At 35.5% G+C, this 24,474-nt stretch overlaps 3 protein-coding genes and 1 long non-coding RNA gene across 6 annotated transcripts in view; 3 read left to right on the top strand and 1 right to left on the bottom strand.

The window, feature by feature from the left end:
* The window catches only part of LOC149475094 (uncharacterized), a 131,085-nt gene that overhangs the window by 4,257 nt on the left and 102,354 nt on the right, over positions 1 to 24,474 (bottom strand). The gene's annotated exons all lie outside the window — the stretch shown is intronic.
* The window catches only part of LOC149475095 (la-related protein 1-like), a 106,989-nt gene that overhangs the window by 10,084 nt on the left and 72,431 nt on the right, over positions 1 to 24,474 (top strand). For all 3 annotated transcript variants that reach the window (XM_089713814.1, XM_089713812.1, XM_089713815.1), the window contains exon 2: positions 21,920 to 22,118. In XM_089713814.1, coding sequence (XP_089569940.1) covers positions 21,920 to 22,118 — 199 coding nt within the window. The remainder of the gene's footprint in view (positions 1 to 21,919; positions 22,119 to 24,474) is intronic.
* Positions 4,724 to 5,585, top strand: LOC149475097 (uncharacterized). Its single transcript, XR_016318118.1, has 3 exons — positions 4,724 to 5,254; positions 5,381 to 5,442; positions 5,517 to 5,585. It is a non-coding gene; the product is annotated as an uncharacterized LOC149475097 (long non-coding RNA).
* Positions 8,522 to 9,944, top strand: LOC149475096 (uncharacterized). The gene has a single exon (XM_089713778.1). It carries the CDS (start codon positions 8,631 to 8,633, stop codon positions 9,774 to 9,776), a length of 1,146 nt encoding a protein of 381 aa, XP_089569904.1. The 5' UTR covers positions 8,522 to 8,630; the 3' UTR covers positions 9,777 to 9,944.

Genomic DNA, 24,474 nt, shown 5'->3' with positions numbered 1-24,474 from the left:
TTTTATGAGCTTAAATAAGTTCCATGTTTCTTATTCAGGGGGTATTTAAAAATCTATAAATATGAAGTAGGTTTCTTTAATTACGCATATACCACGATTCCGTCATACGTAATACGTTACAAAAAGAACAAAAAAGCAAAAACCCTTTCTCCGTTTATAACCGGCTATCATTTAATAATTAATTGCTTCATACGACCCACATTGCACACGTGGTCAGTTTGAGGTTAGGTTCCCTATCGATGTGGCCTAACCGCTGAGATAAGATATACGATGTCTGATAGTGATGTAGGTACGGTGTATGTCTTTGTGAAGGTGTAGGCTAATATGGTATAGAGGGTATGGTCTTCTACTTAAATACATACTTAGGGGTAGTTAAAGGGCCAATGTTACTTGGCTAAGTTGTAGCTTTTTAATCGTTAAAGAATTTTTGCAATCCGTCCAGTCGTTTTTGAAATATATTAATTTTTCTTTCATAATGTTATTGAAGATGAAAGTTTGAGAGATCACTGAACAAGCAAGAATAGCTGAACAAATTTGGATGCGATTTTGTGAATATGTTGGGATAAGAACTGGTTAAACGTGTATTGTTAACCTGTTGTTCTTCCGCGTTCAACAAGGATGTAAAGTATCTATTAATAACTGGATAACAATAATTCATCAAAATGGGTTCAGTCGTTTTGTGTCTAACTAGATATCTTCACATTGGAAAGAAATTTCATATTATAATTGGCCCTATTAATATTGTAATTCATTAATTACCTTTAATAATTATCGTATTGTTACGATACAAATTGTATGCATTGTTGGCGCCACGTCAAGAACCTGTTAAGTAATCGTAACACACGACTAGGTGCTTATCTGTGGGATTATTTGTGATAAATAATGTGTAATACCCGAAAATATCTGATATCGGTCAGTGCTGATAATAATTTAGCGTTACGTTTGCAATAATCGCGAATTATTTGCACGTAATTGATAGTATGAAGGACGAGAACATAATTATTGTAATGTACTCGTTAAATTGTTAATTTTGATACCCCACTTGATAGGTTTTGAAGACATTTTTTTTTGCAGAGAGTACCGAAAATGAATGAAATACCCACACTTTTAGGGCGTTTGTCCACTACAAGGAATTTTACGGTCCGGCATTCCGATTTTTTACGGTCCGGTATGGCACGCCATTAATCTATATACTAGCTTGTGCACTATACGTAATTTTACTGTCCGACATTTTACTTTTCCCTATTCCGGATGGTTTTTTGTGTCTACGAGTCGCTGTAGGTATAATTGTTTTCGAATGCCCACTTGCTTGGATTTTACTGTTTTTACTGCATATGCCAATTAAAAGCAAGCTCTTGTTTTACTTTCTTTTAGTTGGCAATGAGATTTGAGAAGTCGGTATTGTTATTTTATATACATTGACCAAGCATTGACCTATAATTATTATCTAAGTAAGTGTTGGTAAGTTAAAGTTCAAGTGGGAATAGCTTAATTAGCTCCTCGTCACCGATTAAAATAAATAAGTGAAACACGCATTTTAAATCTCTTACGGAACTTTACTTTTTATTATAATGAAGTAATATAATATTTCACCTTCTATATTTTTTACTCGTTTCTTGTAAAATACAAAAACAATCATTTATGATAGCATTATACCGCCAAACTTCCTTGAACTGTACCGCACTGATCCGAGTAAAGACGGACAGGTGCACAAGCAATTCATCGGTTTTTTCATGCCACACCGGACCGTAAAAAATCGGAATGCCGGACAGTAAAATTCCTTGTAGTGCACAAGCGCCCTTACGTACTTCCGTAGGTAATGTCCGTAAATATACTCTGACCCGCCGTCGATAAAGGATTTTAAATCTAAATAACCACCTGGTAAAAATTGTTTTGAACACATTGGGTTGTTACTTGTTATACAATCTTTTAGATTTCCTTTTGTTGAGTACCTGTCTACTTTGTATAGTACCGTATAGGTACATGGTCTCAAACTAGACAATTATAATCGCCATTTTTAATAAATATCATACACATAACATACATTTTAAGGTATACATTAAACCAAGTAAATAAAATGTACAAAAAATAGATTTATCAATTTACGCGCAAATATTAAATAACAATTGACTCCGGTTCTAGTGAATTATTTCATCATACCAACCCTCAAGGTCGCGTGACGTCACGTGACGTCACCAAGCGTGACAGTGGGTTATCGTGTCTGGCAGAAAATCGGATCTAAATACGTAGAATATATAAATTTTTTAATAAGACGGCGCTAGCGATCGATGCAGTCGGGTACATGCTACTTGCTAGAAGTTACGATTGTGAGGTAATGTTGTGAAATAACAGCCCTGGGGTTTCGCATACAGTTTTATTAGCTTCACCTGTATGTTTGTATATAACCGAAACCGTTAGACTCGATTTTGATCCACTTTAAATGGACAGATTTAATTCAAACTTGTACGCTTATCAAGGATCGGTGACAATACAACAATTTCATAAGTTTAATCCTTGTTTAAGCGTGTTTTAAAATTGTGTAATAACTAATTATTCTGCGCTGTTTCAGTTGCAAGGATCGTGCTTGAAGTTAGAACGATGTGGTCTATAACGTTGTGAAATAACAGCCCTTAGGCTTCTATTTACTTTAATATAGAAAAAATGGCGTATTTTGGCATTCCGGATGTATAAGAGGGTCAAAGCTTGTTCTCGTGTTTCTGAATCTTTTTATTGTTATTCTTAATTGATGACTTCCGTTCAATCGGTTGTAATTGTTCAATCAATGATAAGTGATGAGTAATTGTGATTTTTGAGTTGTATCAGAGTCGACTGATGGTCGATGTTTTCCTCTATATAGTGAAGAATCACGTATAATGCAATATCGCGATGAAATATCATCATCATCACAATGACTATTATACTAGTAGACGCGGCATACGCCAACATCATTGCACTAAAAAACAGCGTAATTAATACATACCTACTTACTAACGCATTATCACCAATACAGTTGTTCTCTCTTTCACTCTCACGCACGAGACATAATACATGTCTCACTCATGTACTTCGTAATAACAACTGCCGATTAAAATATAATAATAATAATAGTTTAAAAAAACTAAAAAACACGCTTTTAGTTCGGTTTTTTATAAAACGCGTGTTTTTTATTTTTTTTTAACTATTATTTATTTTATCAAATTAGTGTATTGTCATCGGTCCTAAATAAATCTACAAAGTTTGAACGAAATCTGGCCGTTTAAAGTTGGTCAAAATCGCGCCCAAAGAAGTCGGTTACAAACATACAAACATACAGGTGAAGCTAATATAAAGCGTGTAAAAAGAACGTCCAGCCACGACGCTGAATGGTGCGTGACTAAGTGAAACTCGGGCACTTAGCTGAGTTTTTTCTTGCCAAAATAGAGACCGGGTAACGTATCTAGCTTTTTTATATATCATAGCATCATCATCAGCCCATATACGTTCCCACTTCCATACGGGCCTCCAATGAGGGTACATGCCATAATCCGATGAAACATACGTTCGACAAATCCATATTGTAGTAAGGATATAATTAAATTTATATTTACCATCATACTTCTGCAATCAGAACTAGCAACGTAAGAGTGGAAGAATCATGATTAAATAAAGTTGAGAAAATCAAGTTCCCTCAGATATCAAATTCAAAATTTAATAATTCAATGTATTTAATACCCAGCTATAAAAAATAGAATATAATTCATCCGTGATCAATGAGATTTCACCCTCTCCCCAGTTTGAAGCGCAGTAATATAAAAATGCCGATTTTGTTTTAACTAAAATAGTCATACAAATATCTGATAAAATAATATTTAGATTGTCGATGCTAAACCCGTCTAGTAGACCTGTCTTCGCCAAATTTCAAACGAGTGCACTGTGAAGTGTAAGTTAAGTTTTCTGGGTTGCACCAGAACTTTCTATGTTTTCTTCTCTTTCTAAGTTTCTTACGATAACAGATACAATCTTCATATTTATCCATCCAATAAGAGCATGATTTATGTTGTTTTTAATCAATTTTCAACCCCCAACTATACTTGAAAAGCAAATAAATACATTTGATGCCTTTTTTCCTCTGACGAGCACATATTATTGTAGATAGATCGGAACATCTCGCCACGCGCATCACACCGTGCCCGGGGTCTCGAACGTCTGCAATTGAATAGCAATTACTATGCTGCATGTGATTTATTTTTATACTTCGCTAGACTAGATGTATCCCGTGGCTATCGGTGCGGAATTGTGTAAGTAGGGAGTGTAAATCGAGCTATACGTATAGGTACAGATGTTGTTTGTTTATGTGAAAACGTAACTATAGAAGAAGGACTTAATATATTCTAATGGTCTGTAGGCTGAAGTGTAAAATATTAGATTTGTTGCACTTCAAGTAAGTAAGCAAGTAAATTTAGAGCTGAAAGCATTGATAAACAGTTTGGTATAATAATTCTATAGAAAATAGCGCTAACTGTGATCTACGAAGCTAAACCTTTTCGATCAAATGATATTAAGTACAGCAAATCATAAGAATCTCAATGCAATCGGATGAATGCATCGGAAAGAATAAATAAATTAAAATTGCATACACATGCAGAAACCAAGTGATCCGCAACAAATCATATTATCACGCATGATTTAACTTTCTATTAAGGTGATGAATTAATTTTTCTAACATTTACGGCCCTTTTCAAACCTTCGTAATTTTTATATTATTAAAGTTGTCGTGATGAAAATTCTTGAAAAGAAAGTTCAATAGTAACACAATACGTCTATCGTTTTAGAAACATGATTTCATGATATTTTCTCGATAGAAAAAAAATACAAAGTTCTCATTGTTATTTTTTTATAATCTCTGGCATCTTCAAAATAACAAACGTAAAGTTACGACTTTTTGGATATTAACTATAAAATATACAACCTATACGTCTACCGATTTAGAATTTTGAAATATGCGATGGTTTTGAAATAAACAAGAAATACTTGAAATTAGCGCGCGACCAGCCAATATAGCGAGAGCCGCCCTGTACCTTCCTACCCCGATCGCTGCACGAGTCATTCCTGCTACGGCCGTCACACGGGGAACTTGTGTCGCTCGCGCAATCGTAACAAAGGGTGACAACACGATAAGACAAAATGAGACAAATGGGGACAATAAAGAAAATAAGAAGAAGAAACATAAAGGTTGGAGGAAAAAGAATGCTTACAATTGGAACAAATTAATGAAGTAAGTTGGTTTTATTTTAAATTTGATGATAATTGTATTATAGACGATGTTTGATATGTACCCCTGTTTTAAGTACATATCGAATGTGTAAGGTTTTTTCATTTATAGCATAGATAATCTTTTCAGAAATCCGGAATCCAGAAGGAAAATAAACCCACTGATTGTTCACAATGTGAACCCACTCCTTCGTAAGTACCTTTATTCAGTCAAAAATGTATGTTATCAACGCTCTACTGGTTTTATCGCATGATTCCATTTTTAGCAAAAAGCAACAAAGTGCAAAGAAATAAAAAATCATGGTGAACTTAGTGGAAGTATGGTGGGTGTAATATGGAACAGGAGCTCATTGGAGTAGTATTATATTTAAAAAAAATACGAAAAAATTTCAAGAATTACATTTCTTAGTAGGTGGTAGATAAGTATGTTGTATAAAGAATTTGATGTTGATATTTATTTCATTTATACTTACTACACCTGTGCGGGAAATTGCTTAGTACTAAAACAGGTTTATATTCATATTTACATAGTAATGTGAGTTTTCATTTCGAAAAATTTTGTGTATTGAGTTCCTGGGTGATCTGGAAACACAATTGGGCCCGGAAGATGGCGCTGCAGTCACTCCTCCTAATCACATGAACCGATTTGGATGAATATTTGTGTGCACATTTCATTGTTGTGGGATGATTGGTTGATTCGTTTTCACATTAGCTAATATTATGTATTTTTGTTGTAAACTTAATTTAATGTTTATAATACATTATTATTGCTATAAATAAGCCAGTGTTCGTCTCACATTGCTGTACCTGCCTACCTACCCTACCAGGGCCTAACTTTGTTCTGGCTATTTTATTTTGATTATTTGTAATGAATAATTACAATTATAATAGAGTGCAAAAAATAAATACATGCGTCAATATATTTTGTGTTTTTTTTTTAAACAATTTTTTTATTTAAAAAAATATCATTCCGACCGTGGCTTTGCCCGCGTGGAATTAGGTTATATCGTGAATCCGGTTTTATCCCACAGAAGTGTTCAGTTCGGATAAAAAGTATCCTATGTGTACCTAAATCCAGGCAATTAGCTATATTTTATCAAAATTGGTAATGTAGTCTTGACGTGATTAAGTAACAACTAACAAAAAAATATACAAATTAACATCCAAAGTTTCGCATCAGTTTTACTGTATTAGTGATATCTTCCACTCTTGACTTTGACTGAGAAGAATTAGGGTTTATAACTTCTTTCAGAAATAGTACCTTTCATTTCTGGGCATGATGTATTATCTACGTCAGCATCAAATTCTATCTAAATCAATTCAGTAGTCCGCGTTATTGAGTACCATTTCATTTTTTCAGAGTAACAATATTTTTTGTTATTTTAAAGATTATTTATAACCTACAGTATTATTTTGTAATAAAGTAAACATTACGAAATAATAATAATTATTAATAATGTCTAAGTAGTTGTTAAAAAGAAGATTATTTGTTTATAAGCAAGAAAATAAAACCAATAAATCAACAATTAAATAAATGTATAACAATATTATAACTGTATGACGACTCCATACATGTTTGTCCCGAGTCGGCCAGCGGCAGCGCGGCGAGTTTGCAAGAATGACTTCGCAGCTTCGCGCACACCCGCGTTCGCGATAGCGAGCTATTAGACTCCGCCCGCCAAGCAGTGGATTTTTTTTTGTGTATCGTCTTAAACGAATATTTATTTTACAAAAACAAACTATGTACTGTAAACAAATCTCAACTATTAATAAATAGATCTACAGAGTAACCAATAAATTCATCTAATTGTATTCAATAACATAATAACGCGTTGGCGGAGTGCCAGCACACGTCACAAATGTTGCAGTGACGTCACGGGACCTTGTTACGTCATAGGTCGTAAAATTTGTTGGCATATCCCATGTTTTAGTAGGAAAAATGTAGGGAGGCCAGAAAGGTGGGTTGGGTACATTGTGTTTATGAATGATGCCAAAATGTAGACATTTTATAATAATAATTTGCTTTACGTAATATTGTGTTATAATTACGTTATATTTGGTGAAGGGATTAATCTAAAAATGGTCTATTTACACGATAAGTGACGACAGAATCTTCTGACAAGATAACAGCGTTACTGCTGCTTTGTTTCCATTCATAATTTTAACATTTTACGTAAAGAAAAAAATGCTCTTTGGAACAAGAGCTTCGAAATTAAACAGATCAAAAATATTTCCGTAAAATAAACTAGTTAGTTAATATCGTTTTGGTCGTGTGATGCATCATGAGACGTGAGTTTCACAAATGACAATATTTTTCACAATGACGTCAAATGGCCGCGACCTTGCATGACACATGTTTGTAAATAGATGGTATAAATGTGGGGCCTGAGGTCAGCCAATCTATGAATCGCTAAATATATTGTATAGAAGATGGGAGAAACTGGGAGAAAGGATATTTCTGGAAACTTCCTAGAAAGATAGGCTCTTCAAGTTCCTTGTAAGTTGTTCAGCTCTGTCACGGGAAAAGGCAAAATTTAACGAATTAGAATCTGTGAAATGCCTTGTCTTATCTTAGCTTTACGGTTAAGGGAAAATTTATCCAAATTGATTCAACAATTGACAGATAGGTAGATGGAAAGTAGCTAATTCGTAACCAAAATAAAGGTCTTGATGCTCTCCGATCTCGTACAATCAAATATCCCAATAGGGAAAGTTGGACCGTTGTGTTTTTTTAGCCGTGTTGTCTCAATGAAAAAGCACACACTACAGTTTCCGCTGGAGTGTCTGTCTGTCCACATAGTGGTGGATTAATCAATAGAATAGACTGAAGCGTATGACGAAATTTCACGGGCGATAAATTATGGGCATATTTTTTGTCTAACAGGTATATTTTCATATAGTGATTACTGATTATTATAGGACTTCTGTATGTTCTTTGTCTGTGATAGCATAGATTGTCTAACAGTTAATGAATTCATAATTTCTGTTTCTTTTTTCCTTAGTAGTAGTTACAACTACAGAGGTAAGGAAAGCTATTAACTAGGCTATCGAATTGTAGAAATTGGGAAGTCCCGCGTCGGCATATGGAGCATTGCACAATCGTTTTATTGATCGATTATCCTTTACGGTCAAGTTGTTTCTACACTTTACTTATGTGCCGATACTATAGTTTCTTATTGACTTATATGCTGATATTATAGTATCTTAGAATCAGGGGAGTTTTAATTATGTTTTAAAGTAGTTTTAATTCCAGTGTAGAAAAATAACTGCATAATACTGGTCTAGTGCAATGCGCGCTCCAAAGCGGACGCATTGCGCTGTGCAGAATATTCATAATAAATAATTAATATTTTTTATTATCGAAGTTTTCGCTCGTAACAATGAGCGCTACGCTTGTGCCTAATGAAGTCCTGGCATTCCTGCAGTATCAGCTGGATGTCATGGATGAAGTTAGCATAGAACAACTTTGCACGAGCAATTTTACGGAGGAAGAGATTCGTGACGCCAAATCACTTCTCTTTTCGGCATTGAATATGGCCGATAGGATGCCGTCTCGCAGGAGGGACGAGAAGGGAGAGAGAAGTCTACGGGACATCATCAAGGTGTTCAAGGAGACCGATCCGGACGACGTGCCGACTTTCGTGGCGAAGGATTTGCGTAAGCTGCCTCCCGTCACATTCGACCACGTCGACGTCACCCGCCTTCTTAAGGATATCACTTCTTTAAGGACGGCCCTAAAGGAGATGGAGTTCAAATTTGGAGCTTCCCAATCCACCATCAACGAGCTGCGTAATGAGGTCGTCGCCCTGCGCGATTCAATTTCATTATGTAGGTCAACGGAGGTTTCAAATGTGAACACACGTCGTGGAGCGCAACGTGAGACTTTTGAGTCAGCGAATTTGACGACGCCGCCGGCCGTCGACCGCGTCACGCCGCGCCCCGCCCGACCCGCGCCTCCCCCGGAGAGCCCGCCACGTGTAGCCAACCCGACACCGGCTGGTTACGCGGCCGCTGCCGCCAAGCCTCCCGTAAAGCGGCAAGATATCACCCGAGATGGAGATCCCGTTAAGCACAGGGACTCCCCGCGCCGTGCGGCACCCTTGTCGAGCGCGAATAGTCATCCACTCGATGAGGAAGGCTTTACAAAGGTAGAGAAAAGGAAGAAGAAAAAGAAGCCCTCCTCCAACAAGTGCGGTACCGCCCCGACCGGTAACAACCACCTGCTGCGGCCCGCCATACCGACGACGCAGCTGTACGTGTCCCGCCTGCACCACTCTACCCAAGCTTCTGATGTAGTGGAGTATGTGCGGGTGAAGACCAAGTTTATCGTGAGGGTCCAGCGCCTGGAGCCGCGCAACAATTTGAATTTTAATTCATTTGTTGTGCGTGTACCGAGCGAGCAGCTGTCGACCTTCATGAGCGAGGAGTTCTGGCCCCGTGGTGTTGTGTTCCGGCGGTTTCGCGGGCGGCTTCGCAACACCCAGCCAAAGCCCGTTCAGCGCAATATGACACCGCCAGTGCCGTGAATTGTGTATAGTGTAGTGCTTAATATATTCTTAGTTTTGTATTAATTTAGTTTAGTTTTAAATTATTATATGTATGTTAGTCTGTAAGGTATTTATAATATGGGTCTGTACAATTTATTGTCTGTTACCTGAAATAAATAAATAAATAAATAAAAAATAAAAAAAAATTATATAGATCGTCTATCACCATCAGGTTTCCAAACAGGTAATATTGATTAATTAATAAGATTAATAAGACATCATGGCCATTACCCAGCTCTCAAAAGATTAGATTTGTAATTGTAGTCTTCATTATTGTATTGTTTAGTGCACAATAAAGAATTATGATTTAATTTCATTATCTTGTCTTCATATAATTTTCCCACCCTATTCCAAGGGCGTAGGTCAAGTCTAATGGGAGCACTGGATCTCTGCCAGGATGCATTTGTCATCTGTCATACGCACTCGCACAGCTATTTGATTTGATATTGAGATTCGCAGAGGTCAAGGGGTCATTGCCTCTGGGGGTTTTGCGTCTTTCGTCTAGCGAAGAGATGGTGATGGATTGGTATGGGGTAGTTATTGTATGGGGGCTTTGAATCAATCAGTTGTTTAAATATGGTTGGATTATTTTGAGATGTGATTATCACCATTTAGAAATTATTGATTTTAACTGATTTTAAACTTGGTTTATACATTATATTATTATCCCGACGTTTCGCACACACTGACGGAATAAATCATGTTTAAATCCGTTAAAATGTTTAATTCTAATTGGCTTGAGCTTTTAATCAATAATTTATTTATTTATTTATAATCTTTATTGCATACAAAACAAATAGTGTAATTTTAACATTAAATTATTTTGAGATGTGATCATTACCATAAATGTAACAGCGTCCTACTGCGTAAAATTGGACGATTATAAAAATAAACGAAATGAATCATGAATTCAGTAATGAACGCATTAATAAGTATATTTGTCGTTAATTTTGTATACGTAGTTAGTTATTTATGCGTACAAACACTATTTAAAATTATACACCTCGGTTACAACGAGCCTCCTGCCAAAACATCATTGTCTGACTAGATTCGAAAATTCTAAAGAGGAAGAAACTTGTACCTACTTATTATCTGTAAAAGCTTTTTAAAGCAGTGTTAATCTTAACCAGTTCCTTTAATTTATTTAAATACGTTTTTTTTATAGCTCCCTTGAGAGATTATAAGACTGAAATATAATCACGAGAGGAGATGATTTAAAAGAGTTTCTAAGTGTTTGCTAAAAGCATGTTTGAGCGTTAGTGGCAAATGCTAATTGTAAGTGAAGGCCCGCGTTCCCTAGTAGGATATGGGGCAGATGCATTATTAATCCATCTATTCCACTGATCGATTTTCTTTAAGGACAAATAGGTGATCAGCCTTCTGTGTCCTACTAGACCGAGATTTTTTCTTCGTCTCCAACAGGATTCAAACCTAGGAACCTCAGTTCTACGCTCACTCGTTAAGCTCTGTAGCCAGTTGGCCACACAATTGCAACGGCTAATGGGTTTAAAACAATACAGATTTATTATTAGTCCATGCTGCGGCTCAGGTAAGGGCGTCACGGTTGACCAATCCATATTGGCTGGTTCACACTTTGATTAGTGCGAGTACAGGTGATGAGTAGTACTACGTGTGGACAGCGACTGTTTAGTGCGAGTGTTTAGTAGGCTGTGTAGTAAAGTGAATAGTAGCGTATTCTATTTTTTTGCGAGTGGACTGCGAGTAGCCACGTCCCGCGCGCCCTCCCTTCCCCCTCACTCGCAGTGTGCCTGCCTAAACACGTCTGGACAGGAGTGTTTAGTGTTTAGTGGTTAGCGTAGTGTGTAGCGTCGCGAATTTCACCATTGTCCTGCACTCGCACTAATCACCTGCACTCGCAGTTGAATTGGACACTACTCGCACTACACACCTGCACTCGCACTAATCACCTGCACTCGCACTAATCAAAGTGTGAACCAGCCATATTGTACAGTATTTCATCATATTGATAGTACTCGCTAACATTGGAGTGTGGCCAATCGTTTTTAGCTAATAATACGCACAACACGATGCGTGTAGGGATTTTGTTTTTGTGTCTTTGTTGTTTTTGTTGTTCTCCGTTAAGTAGTAAAGATCCTAACACGCATCTTAATAGGATATTTTCTGTAGTATGCTCTTTTCGGGAACTGCCAGTTAAGTATCTGTCTGAGTGTCTGGGCATGCTAGACTGCAAAGCTTAACAGCGAGCAAGGTCGCGGACAATAAATTGCTTGAATAGTCAAAAGTACAAAAGATGGAATGTTCTTGCTTTAGGTCGAAAATCTTCTTAAATTACATAAAAGGTTTTAACCACTTTGTTAAGTACTTTGCGAGATACTATTTTGAAGATTACCAATTCTTCTCGTAACAAAATTGAGGAAAAAATTCGAAAGAATAACGTAAACTGAATTAAAAATCCTATTGTTACCAATTTTATGTCTATCTCACTATTCACATTATCATATACTTTCATGTTGTATTGCACCTATGACTACTAGAAGAAGTTTAATTTAAGCATATCAAGAGTACACAGAAATAGTTTACCGACCATAAAAAGAAGCAAATGTCTATCGTCTATAGTGACAGACGAAATGTCTGGCTATAAGCCAAAACATCAAACACACGACATGGATGTTGCCAGGTACAGACCTGGTGGAATTTTATTGTTTTATCAGCTTGCAACAATCGAGAAACATAAGGAATGAGGCAACACTGTATAATTTTACGTCAACGATTTAATAAAAAAAAACGTATTTTTTTTGTGTATTTTTAATTCGTGCGAGTTATCTTTAATTTCCATTTCATTAAATTTTGTTTGTTATGCTAATGAGCTGAAAAATGTAACCATTCATTTGATATCAATTTGTAGGTGCTGTAGCTAATAAATCTTACTAGATTTGCTTGATTCGTTGAAATTATGAATAATAGAACAATGTATTTACTTATAAATATAGGTATTAATATAGTTTCCATTCTTGTAAACCGGATAAAATGTATCATTTAAAGAATGCGGTTATTTCCCTAATTAAAATAATTTATAGTGTTTTTTTAACACGCTTGAATAATCGATTACCTACTTTGTCAAGTAATATCGATTATATAAAATTGTTTTCTAGCTTATTGCTATGGAAAAATGTATTAACGTTATAAAAACCGATTTTTTGTGACCTACAATAAAACCATTTATCTGACAACAATTATAGTTCAACAAGCATCATTATCCAAAAACAACGTTGTTATTTCGATGACAATATATCTGCCCCCCTAGTCAAGTGGCTTTCTGTTAGCGTAGCGTTCAATAGAATAGACTACGAATGTATGAGATTGACGTAAGCTGTAGATACGTTTATCTACAGCTTACGTCAATCTCATACATTCGTATTTCGTAGTCTATTCTATTGAACGCTACGCTAACAGAAAGCCACTTGACTAGGGGGGCTGGGAGGTTTCCATGATGTCTTAAGCAGTATTATGTTTTATGTGTGTGTGTGTTGTGCTGTCCTTGATAAATAAATGTTTCTTTCTTTCTTTCTTTATTATTTCGTAGTGTGCTGTGTGGGTATATTTAGTAGTGTGGGAAAGTGATGGCGCTAGCGACCTATATAGCTATGTTACTTTTCCACACTAAAATAAATACTGTTTTAAGGCATCATGGTTACCCCCCTGAAAACTAATAGCCTCCTTGGCACAGTAGTTAATGCGTGAGTTTAAAATTGAGGTCCTGCTTTCGATGCCTGATGGAAACCAAGAAAATCTCCGTATGGATGGACACATAAAGCTGACCACCTAGTTATCCGTAAAGAAAACCTATCAGAGAATCAGATGTATATCCATCTTCCCCATACTTTACTAGGGGACACGGGAATTCACACACATCAAAATAGCTAACGCTCGCCTCATTGTGTACGTGGTTTTCCTCATATAAATGTATATCGGTCAATTTTTTTTCATTCAATATCTACTTCCAGTTACCAGTCAATCAAGGAATTACATTTCACTACACAAATATAAAGTAAAAACTGTTTTTCCATGAATTTAAATAGCGAAATTAAATCATTAAAATTATTTTCTGTCACATTACTAAACCATAAAATGAACGCGATAATAATACATCGACTTACGACTAGCAACCGAATTAAAAATATAATAAAAGAAACAACGTAACAAAATGATTAGCGGGGCCTTGAGCGATAACGGGCTGATAACCGCACATCGATCAATTGCTTTAGTTTTCAATAATATGTGTAATTTTCATTGATTTTCATTGATACTTTAATATATTGTACTTTTGAATCACGTTAGTGAAATGTTCACTACATAATATCGAAGTTCTGTGTATTTCCTCTTTATTAAATGGATTTGTAGCAGAAAAATTCAAACAGAATTCAAGCCCGAATTCCAACCAAACTGTATACAAATCCTACACAACATTTTGCAATAAACTGCTACTACATTAATCACTACTATCATATTGCTACTATATACTGCTACACAAAAGAAGGCGGAACACTGTCCTAGTTGAATTCATAAAGAAAAAGCTAAGATCCTGTTCTTTGAAGAAACATCTTTCTTCTCTCGAAATCTGCGCTTGAACGCTAAAGTGCAACAGTGAGAGACTGCTCAGACGCTTTGTAATAAGACATTTTTCATAGCGTATTATTTGCTATAACTTCGTTAATACCGTACTTAAAATTTTCATTTCGATTTTACTTGTTGATAATACGGCTTAGGGAGAACCTGGTACCTGTCCACATAGGCAAGTTGTTTAGAAATTAGCATAAAACGGAGGGCACTTATTCATATTTATTATTTACAGTACCAACGCCTATTTAAAATGATAAGAAAATTATATCTAATCATTGTTTTGAATGTACTGTCCAGTGACGTCACAGGTGACAAGTTTTAAGCGCTTCATCTTTTAAAATGCTTAATCTACTCTAGTAGAAAATGATCGGTGATTTCATACGAGTTTAACTCGTTCAGAGTTTCCGGGTTTGTTCGCATTGATTAGGTACACGTGTACTTGGGGTAGCATCCTATTGTATAGTCTTGTTTTGGAAGACTAGTTGCGCCTGGTGGTGTTTCTTGATATGGATAACTATGGAAACATGTAGGGATCGGTTTGATTTGACATTGGTATTATATGAATATTACGTTTTGAATAACACGTTTTTACAAGCTTTTATTATCATCACCTGTCCGATCGCTTTACACTAGATTTTGATTTTTGACCCACTTTTATACGGATAGATTTTATCGAAAAATAATACCCTTCAAAGTGCGCATTGAAGAAAAATAATGTAAAAATGTTATTCTGGGGAATAATGTACATCGTATATCGAATAAATGATTTCTTCTTTCTATCAAATAATAGGTACATAAAAATTTCTTATAGGTACTTTTATGTTATCCTAAAAATTTCCTAACTCAGGATTTTCGAGCACTAACACGAAGACCTCGTTAAAAATAGAGTTGTCGTCACAGTGTCAATGTCCAAACTAACTATAAAAAGTATCTTTTTAGTGGGTGTCTTGTGGCGTTGTTGTATCTATGTATGGCTAGGAAAGTAGCGTTTAAACCGACAGCGACCTTGCAAATTTGTATTGAAAGTTTTTAGATGATTCAGTTGGTGATGGTTGTTGTTATTATAGTAGTGCGTTGAATTTGAATTATTTTAAAGATATTTGGCGATAAATAATGTAGCGCGAATTAAAATGTTTATGCAATATCACTACATAGTATAAAACAAAGTCGCTTTCCCTGTCCCTATGTCCCTATGTCCCTTTGTACGCTTAAATCTTTGAAACTACGCAACGGATTTTGATGCGGTTTTTTTTAATAGATAGAGTGATTCAAGAGGAAGGTTTATATGTATAATAAGATCCATTAAGTAGTGGAGAAGTACTGTTATTTTTGAGGTTTCTAATGTGATGTCGTAAAAAATTACATTTATTCCGCTTACATTGCAAACGCAGGCTGAACCCTACGAGTTTTATCAAAATAATGTACTAAGTATTATACACATTGAAAAGGTCTACAGAAAAGTCCGCGATGGTATATGTCTATCTCTTATGGATAACCCACAATAACTTTTTTTTGTCATTTACTTTTTACGACAAATAATGGCTAATTTTCGAAGCGATTTTAACCAATACAGCATTAATCCTTAACCAATTAAATACCATGGATACATTGTTCATTTAATATAGATCTATATGGCCCTTTACACCGTATGATTTAAGTGAATATTTTCGAAGATATTACAGATTTAAAAATTGCAGGACGTAGCGTTTGCGGCCGCCCGGCTATGTATTTTATACCCGTGCGATGCCGGAGGCCGGAGCGGGCCGCTATATTTTTATACCTATACAACGTTCACAATTTTTCTGTAGTGTATTTAGTATCAGCATTGCACCCGTGCGAAGCCGGGGCGGGTCGCTAGTTTATTAATAAATCTATCGACGCTATTGACGTTTGATTGCATCAAGCCATTTATTTATATGACAATAACTGACAAATAATCTACATACACTGAAAAACATAACTCACCTTAAAGCGAAGTCGGATAAAACATTCCTCAATCGACTCTTTTTCACATTCTGGCTATCTAGGCCACTCATACATTACCTAAAACTAGAGATATCACACCGTGATTGATTACGCTAGTTATACATACAGATGGTTATATCATACTTATCACATTACGCTTTCAGGAAGTATCTGTCAATCAGCTAAATTTACAACGTGTGTATGTGTGTGTGTGTAAACAGAATACGTGACGCGCGCGCGCGCGTGTTGATTCATGGCCTAGGTGTGTGTGTGACTCGTAAATTGCTTTTTAAATCGTTTGCAGAGCTTTATGACTGGATTTAAATGTCTTTAGTACTATTATGGTAGTAGTAAGACGATTTTTCAGATTATATACTAGCTCTGCTAGAGAAACCGTAAGAATACAATAGGAATTAGATTATTTCTACTCAAGATTGTTTGCCTATTTAATATTTATATTTAAGTAGTATTTTGTTTTAAAGCGTAAATGATAATTGCCTTGTTATCATTTGCGCTTTAAAACACGAAAAAAATCTCAGCCATCATCCGACAATGATCTGATAGTTTACTTAATTATTAAAATAAAGTTTTGTTATACTTAATTTAATTGGGACCACTCGGGAGCCACGAAAAGTGTTTCACAAATACAAATAATCATCAAAATCAATTCACACCGTTGAAAGTTCAGAGGTATCAAAATTAAAAATACAGTCGTCCTTTTTTGAAGGCGGTTGAAAATCAGTTCTATAAACGCATAGATGCAGCATCGCACACAACTATTTATCTCAAGGTCCATCTTGTTTCAATAATGTCCCACATATAAAAGAAAATCTATTTATACTCTGCGCTAACGCTGGGCTATTGTTGTTTTATTAGTAGAAACGGAGCGTGTAATTTTTTACCTACATTTATAAAACATAACAGTTCATAGTGCTATGCGTGAATAGGCAATGCATTTGTGTGATGATGTGTGCAAAGAGCTTAGTTTGAGACACGATCAAGCTAGGAAGTATGAAGGTGAAGACTTTGTTTGTTTGTACGTGCTTGCAATCTCGGGAAGTGATGGTTCAAATTGGATAATTGTTTTGAGTTGGTTAGTGCATTTGTCGTAGATGGCTTAGGTTATATTACATTGCAATACAACTAATTGGAGATGCTCCTCTCCTATCAATGAAAAATGTTTCTAAATTATTAATTTTCAGCGCAGAAGATGTTTTAATGCTATTTAACAGCAAACCTTTCATGAAAAACCTCGATAAACATCGAGTTGAGTTAACTATATGATATAGAGATTAAATATGTTTACTCGCGATATTTCCGCTTATTTAATGGCGTCGTAAACGTGGATAAAAAAGAAACGAACGGATTTTGACTCGCTAGCAAAAAGTGCGATCGATTCTGATGATATTACGAGATACTGGTTGAGATTTGTGCGTTTCATTTGAGATTTTGTTGCTAGAAGAGCGCTTTTATGAATAATATGTATAATGAATATTAGTTGTGCCTTTCGGATTCACCAGTAATTTCAGATCAGTGGGGTTTTGGTCGGTAGGAATCCGACATAACCCACGGCCCCTTCCCCGGAGGCCGTGGGTATCTATGCAAGATTTCCCCACTTAAAAAAAAAAAAAAAAAAAGGTATCTGAAATTACTGTACGCGGTCAAGCAAACTATTCAGCTTTAAAAATTGGAAGAGATGATCTAAGTTAAGAATTAGTACGTAGTATCTAACCTTATTAGTTACGTAGGATTACTTACATTATAAAATTGTGTGTGCCAAATTTTTGCCACAACAGTTCGGGGTATTTTTGTGTAAAATACAAAAGCCACTTTCATAAATTCCTTCATATTTATAATGTTAGGATTTGTTTTTGTTATTTTTATCCTTTTAGAGGGAAATATGAATAACAAGCGGAAAGTTACAGTGGAGGGGAACGTGTCAACCCCATTTTAACAGTACCTTTTAAAATATACGTGTTTTCTTCTTTTTACAAAGGATGCCTGTATCTTTTTAACATGCTTTTATTAGCTTCACGGTTCACCTGTATGTTGGTATGTACTATGTTACCGACTCCTATAGACTCGATTGTGAGTTTTGACCCACTTTAAACGGACAGAGTTTATTCAAAACATACTCTGATATCAAATATGCATAGGTACAAAAATTGCACAAAATGTATTATAAATAGCAAAAATGTAGTGGTCATTTATAATTTAAATGATGTGTGATATAACGAATATAATCTAGATTTAGTAAATCCCTGACCCGTCACATTTCACAAACGAAGTGTGGTGTCAAGTCATGTATGTAACCGCAAGTGATTTTGTAAGTCTATACCTGAATTAATTTTGTACGCAAATCTTGAGACACGTAATTAATCTATACTAATATTATAATCTATCTATACTAGTATTATAAAACTGAAGAGTTTGTTAGTTAAAACTACTGGTCCGATTAGAAAAATTCTTTCGATGTTAGATAGCTCATTTATCGAAGAAGTCTGGCTATATGTCATTCGCTAAGACCAACAGGAACGGAGCCACGTGGGTGAAACCGCGAAGCGCAGCTAGTAATAGATATACAGATAAGCACATTATTAGAACGAATAACATACATTTTCCCAATTTAAAGAATTTTCATGCTTATAAAACTGAAATTAAATTAAACATGGTCAGGCTTTATAAGCAACATTTAATTGAAGCTTTGCTTTATAGAAAAACATGAATAAAATAATTATGAAAATTAATAATTCAGGGCACTAACAAGGCTTTTTTAGTTAGTGAGTTTTGGTATTCGAATCAAGAAGGATGGGACTGGCATTTTCCGCACTATGTTTATCTTAAAATATTATGTTCTTTCTTAAAAGGCTTATTATGACTGTTATGCAATCTAAAAATGAGTTTTAAATCTTAATTTTGAAACGTAAACTGTTGTGCATCCATAAAAAGTCTATATAACTGCCAACTTATTGAAGAACCAAGAGCAATATAAATTATACGCAAGTACTATTCATTAGGGCTTCCAAAAAACATAGCCTAGACGTGCAGGGGTTGGGGTGACGGTGTCTAAGGGGTGTACAAGGTCGGGGGTGGTATGGCGAAAACATTTTGGCAAATGTCCCTGCCTTGGACGTTGAGTAATGCAATACTGTTGGTTTTAATTTAACGTCGAGTGGGGATAATGTTTTGTCTATCTGTTTGCTATTTTGAAGGTCAAGGTAGTTATTTAGTATTTAGGTATCTGTGGGCAAGGTATGAAAATAGGGAAAGGGATTGAGTGCATAGATATTTAGATATAGATATTAGGTAGGTAGGTAGGTTAAGTATGTGATCAGATTTGGATATACTATTTTGTATGATAATGTGGAATTGTATGATCGTCTATTGTTCGATTACTGCATAGATAACACACTTTGAAGTGTTTCCTCATAGGAAAATTCACAGAATTTGTTTTTTTTATGAAACATAGACGGCTACTTAAATATTATTATAATTGAAAACAGTAGACTTAGAAGTAGATGCAGATATGAAGTAAAGCACGATTTAATTTTGTACCAATGCTTTGAACATGTAAAAATCTTCTCGGTTATTGGAATTCTTTTCAACCTGAAGTTCTCACTAATCATAAACAACTTGATACAAAACTTGTAGCTAATCTCATATCTTTTTGAAGCCTCATAATGATTTGCACTTACCACACATTATACTTGTGCAATGTGTAATATAATTACTCATACCAGCTTCTGGTTTGACATTTTTGTTCGTCTCGATCTGAAAAGAATTGTGGACTCTATTTAAAAGAGATAGAGGTGGGTTTTGTATGTGCAGGTGGTTGTGCGTTACGATTTATAGCGAATTGATGTATTGGTAACAGTAGGGTGTAGTGCAAGAGAAGAGCGGAAGCGGTTTATGTTAATAGGATTGTAATTGTGGAAATTTCGGTTTAGTAGACTTATTTTGGAAGTGCTAACTATGTATCGTCAGAGATTGTATTAACGTATTTAAATTGAAACTAGCGGCCCGCCCCGGCTTCGCCCGAGGTACATATGAAAAATAGATGTTGGCCGATTCTCAGACTTACCCGATATGCACAGAAAATTTCATGAGAATCGGTCCAGCCGTTTCGCAGAAGTATGGCAACGAAAACTGTGCCATGAGGATTTTATATATTTGATTAAATTGGTTCAAGTAGACTTTAAGATCCTGATTTGTTATAATACATGGAATGACGATACATAATTCATTAAACTTAAACGAATAATTTATTTATATCAGTTGTTGTTGTTAGCCCGTTTATAATGATTTTGACTTTATTCAATATGTATAATACGCGCGTATACCATATTCAATACATGAAATATATATCTATGTATATATTTTTTTCTTTGATTTAAACAAACATAATATCGACCGTTTGGCCAGTTAGCTTCATTTTTATCGAGTGACACACGCCTTTTGACTGAGCGGTTGGCGTTGTTGGTAGTAGCCCTGCCTTCCAAGCCAGAGGTCGTGGTCGGGTTCGGGTTCGGGTTCGATTCCCTCCCGGGGCAAATATTTGTGTGATGAACATAGATGTTTGCTCTGTGTCTGGGTGTTAATTATCTGTTTAACGATTTATTTAAAATTATATGTATGTATGTTTATCAGCCATCTGGTTTCCATAACACAAGTGAAAGCTTAGTATGGGATCAGATCGTGCCGTGTGTGAAAATTGTCCTAAAATATTTACATATTTATTTATTTTTATTATGCCTTTTGTAGCGGTTACTACACAAATTAAATAAATCGCTTTACGCTTATACCTTGTATCATTCGCAAGGTTTTTTGACTGAGAACCAGTTCCGATATCAAAACTCGATTCGGGCAAGATTTCAAAAATGGTGGAACTCTGTTGCAATTTAATTAAATTGCTCGTACGTATATATAAATATATTATATACATATACATGTAAAGCGTGATTGTATCCTGTATAATGATATATATTACTTTCTTATAGAATAAACGATATCTTATATTAGTGTGTAGGTATATTATGTATTTTTAGTATCATCTATTTATGTTTAACTTTTTACCTTCCTCCGCTGTAGTAATATTGTTTTACACAATCTGTTGCTTGCCTGGAAGAGATTACTTGTTATTAATAAGGCCGCCTTCTGTGTTGTTTGTACTAGTTTAAAAAACGACGATATAAAAACTTTTTTATTGTGGAAATTGATTGAAACGTTAACTAAATGAATAATAAAAAATCTATACTAATATTATAAAAATGGACAGTTTGTTTGTTTGTTCTCAGGAACAAAACTCAGGAACCAAGTGTCCGATTTGAAAAAAATATTTCTAAGTTAGATATTTATCTAGGAAAGCTAGGCTATATATAATCACGCTAGAATCAACAGGAGAGGAGCAGCTAGTAACTTATTTGTATGTACCGTTCAACCATAGCAAACTCGCAAGTAGCTTGTCTTCCACAATTGCTATACGTACATTTACGTGCGTCTAACTTCAGCCCGAGTATTGTAGAATTTATTTACTAAGACAATATTCTCGTTCACAGGTGCGCGGCGGCAGTACAGGCGTGCCGCCGCCCGCGCCGCCGGCGATACACGACCACGAGAAGCGATCGCCGCTGCTGCCGCAACACCAGCAGCCGACGAGGCCGCAAGTGCTGGCTGCTTCTTCAAGTGCTGCTGTTGCTGTAGCTGGACCAGCTGCTACAGGGGTTGCGTCTGCGAGTGTGGGGCCCGTGGTGACAGGTGAATATAATATAATATACTATTATAAAGGCGTTTGTAAGTATGGATGTATGGATGTTTGTTACTCTTTCACGTAAAAACTACTGAACCGATTACAATGAAAGGAGAATGGGCAAATTGGGCCTGAAACTTGGGCTAAGACCAATACACACGAAATATTGTTTTTGTGATAGATCATTACACATACCTTACGAAAAAAATAAAATAAAAAAATTAATCAACCGGGTTCTTGTACAGTCAAGGCAAAAAGTTTTATTTATTTGGCTATTATTTTGCGCACAATAACGGTGTTTTTAATTCGAGTGAAGTAAATATATATCTAAATGTCACTGGAGTGATTGAGTTTAACCACAAAAAACGTCTAACTACGTTGAATTATAATAAACACGGTATAGGTACCTGTTACAAAACATAATATTAGCACAGTATTACAATATTATTTCCTACAGTAAGGAATCGCCTTTGATGTCGCGCGATGCCGCCGCCAGCGTAGGTACTTACGCTGCCACACGAAAATACGCTAGGGTTGCAACAAATGGGAAATAAAACAATTTTGATTATTAATATTATGATGAAATCATTTATTCATATGTACATTCAAAATAATTGCGATTATTAAATCTGATGTAATTATTTGTTCATAAATATATAATTACAGATATTGCACTGCTAAATATTATTTACGTGGACACTTTATTTTTGGATGTTCTTAATTGTATATTATACCATTTAACTAAGTAATGCATTCGCATTGGGATGTACAATCTGATTAGAAAATAATGAGGACAACATATACATAGCTTTGATTTTAATTCAACAGATACAATTAATACAATCTTTCTGAAATATTGTTTCCTTCTGGGATTTCAATGTAGATTTCACAGACATGTATATTTAAGTAGACAACGCAAGTACCGCGATCTGTATGAAAACCAAGCGTGTCATATTTTTTGTACTGACCTTGACGCGTTATGACGTCACGAGCGCTTTTTAGTGATGTTAATTTCATTTTACGCTAAATCGATTAGGCCGCCACTCGCGCGGCGATTCTAGTATCGTCCTATCCCATCGAAGTAAATCGAAAGAAATCAGATCAAACTAGATCTATGTCTAAGAGGTAGTCAAATAAATGAATCGTAATCGATTACTAAATCGATTCAAGACAGAATAATGATAATTACCATAGACAGAGGGATGATAAAATAAAGTTATAAACCTTTTAATATTGTAACAAGTAAACTAATGTGTTTTAGCTTTTTCTTACATATGCCCATTGAGTTACCATGTACTACGTACTAGAGAGGCCATCGAAAGAAAGTAATGAAACTGTCAATCAATCAATTTTTATGTCCCGTTGCATCGATCCATTTTCCTTTTATGTTCGGGTTACTTGGAAAACTGAAAAAACAAACATAGTCTAAGCAATAAGGAGTTTTCTTAAAAAACTCCCAAGATGACACTTTAACTAATGGCGTCCATGTCATAATATTTATTTTTAGTACCTTTGTATTAAAATACTTAAAAGTTCTAGGTCAAGTCGTATTAAATGACAAAAAAAATCTATGCCTTTTTTTCTGAAAAATTGCTCCTACAAATTATCATTTTTCTGTTCGATTATAAAATCGATTAGAATCGAGAACTGTTGCATCAAATGAACATCACTAACCACAAAATGGGACAGAAAAATGAGAACAGAAAAATGAGAAGACGCTATTCATTGCTTGTTATCATACGACGCGATCTTTACCGTGCCAAGTAAAAGCCGCAATGTATTCCGAATCATTTCGTATGATTTGGTATCCGTGTTTGTCACGATCGTTTTCCACAGATATTCTTTATTTGATTTTAAAATAAATAGTGCATATTCTGATTAGAAAATTACTTACCGGTGGAAGGAAACATCTCTGCTAACTTGGCCACTCACAGCTGTGGAGTTTCTACAGTTTATAACGGCGCAATTCGGCATTTTACTTTATTCAGCTTCACGTCTTTCCTTGGCGAACTGCAAGCGCGGACTGAGTGTAGGCCAGCGTCAAGTAAGTTTCAATAACGTAGTTTGGACACGGGAAGTACATACACTCGCTTAGTCTATCTTGATACATGTCTGTGGTAGATTTACATCCGTAAACGGAACAGTTTTTGCGCGTCATAATAGAATATGTAAGTACCTATGTATAATAAAATTATTACACAAAAAATACGACTGCGTCGTCCTTTCGCGATAGTTAATGCAAACTCAGCGTGATTGCATTAAGCGGCCCGCGTCGCCCGACCCCCCGCCAGTTCCCCTCCGTTTCTCTGCACAAGTACATTCGTCGCCATACTGTAGATATTAGTGTATTTCGGTTATTAGAAG

This window comes from Colias philodice, chromosome 31 (genome assembly GCF_061535455.1).
Source record: "Colias philodice isolate Cphi_HAF_F1 chromosome 31, ilColPhil1 Martin Lab GWU primary, whole genome shotgun sequence".
Taxonomy (NCBI): Eukaryota; Metazoa; Arthropoda; class Insecta; order Lepidoptera; family Pieridae; genus Colias; species Colias philodice.
Note: the sequence above shows the minus strand (reverse complement) of the source record. Positions and strands in the feature narration are given on the sequence as shown.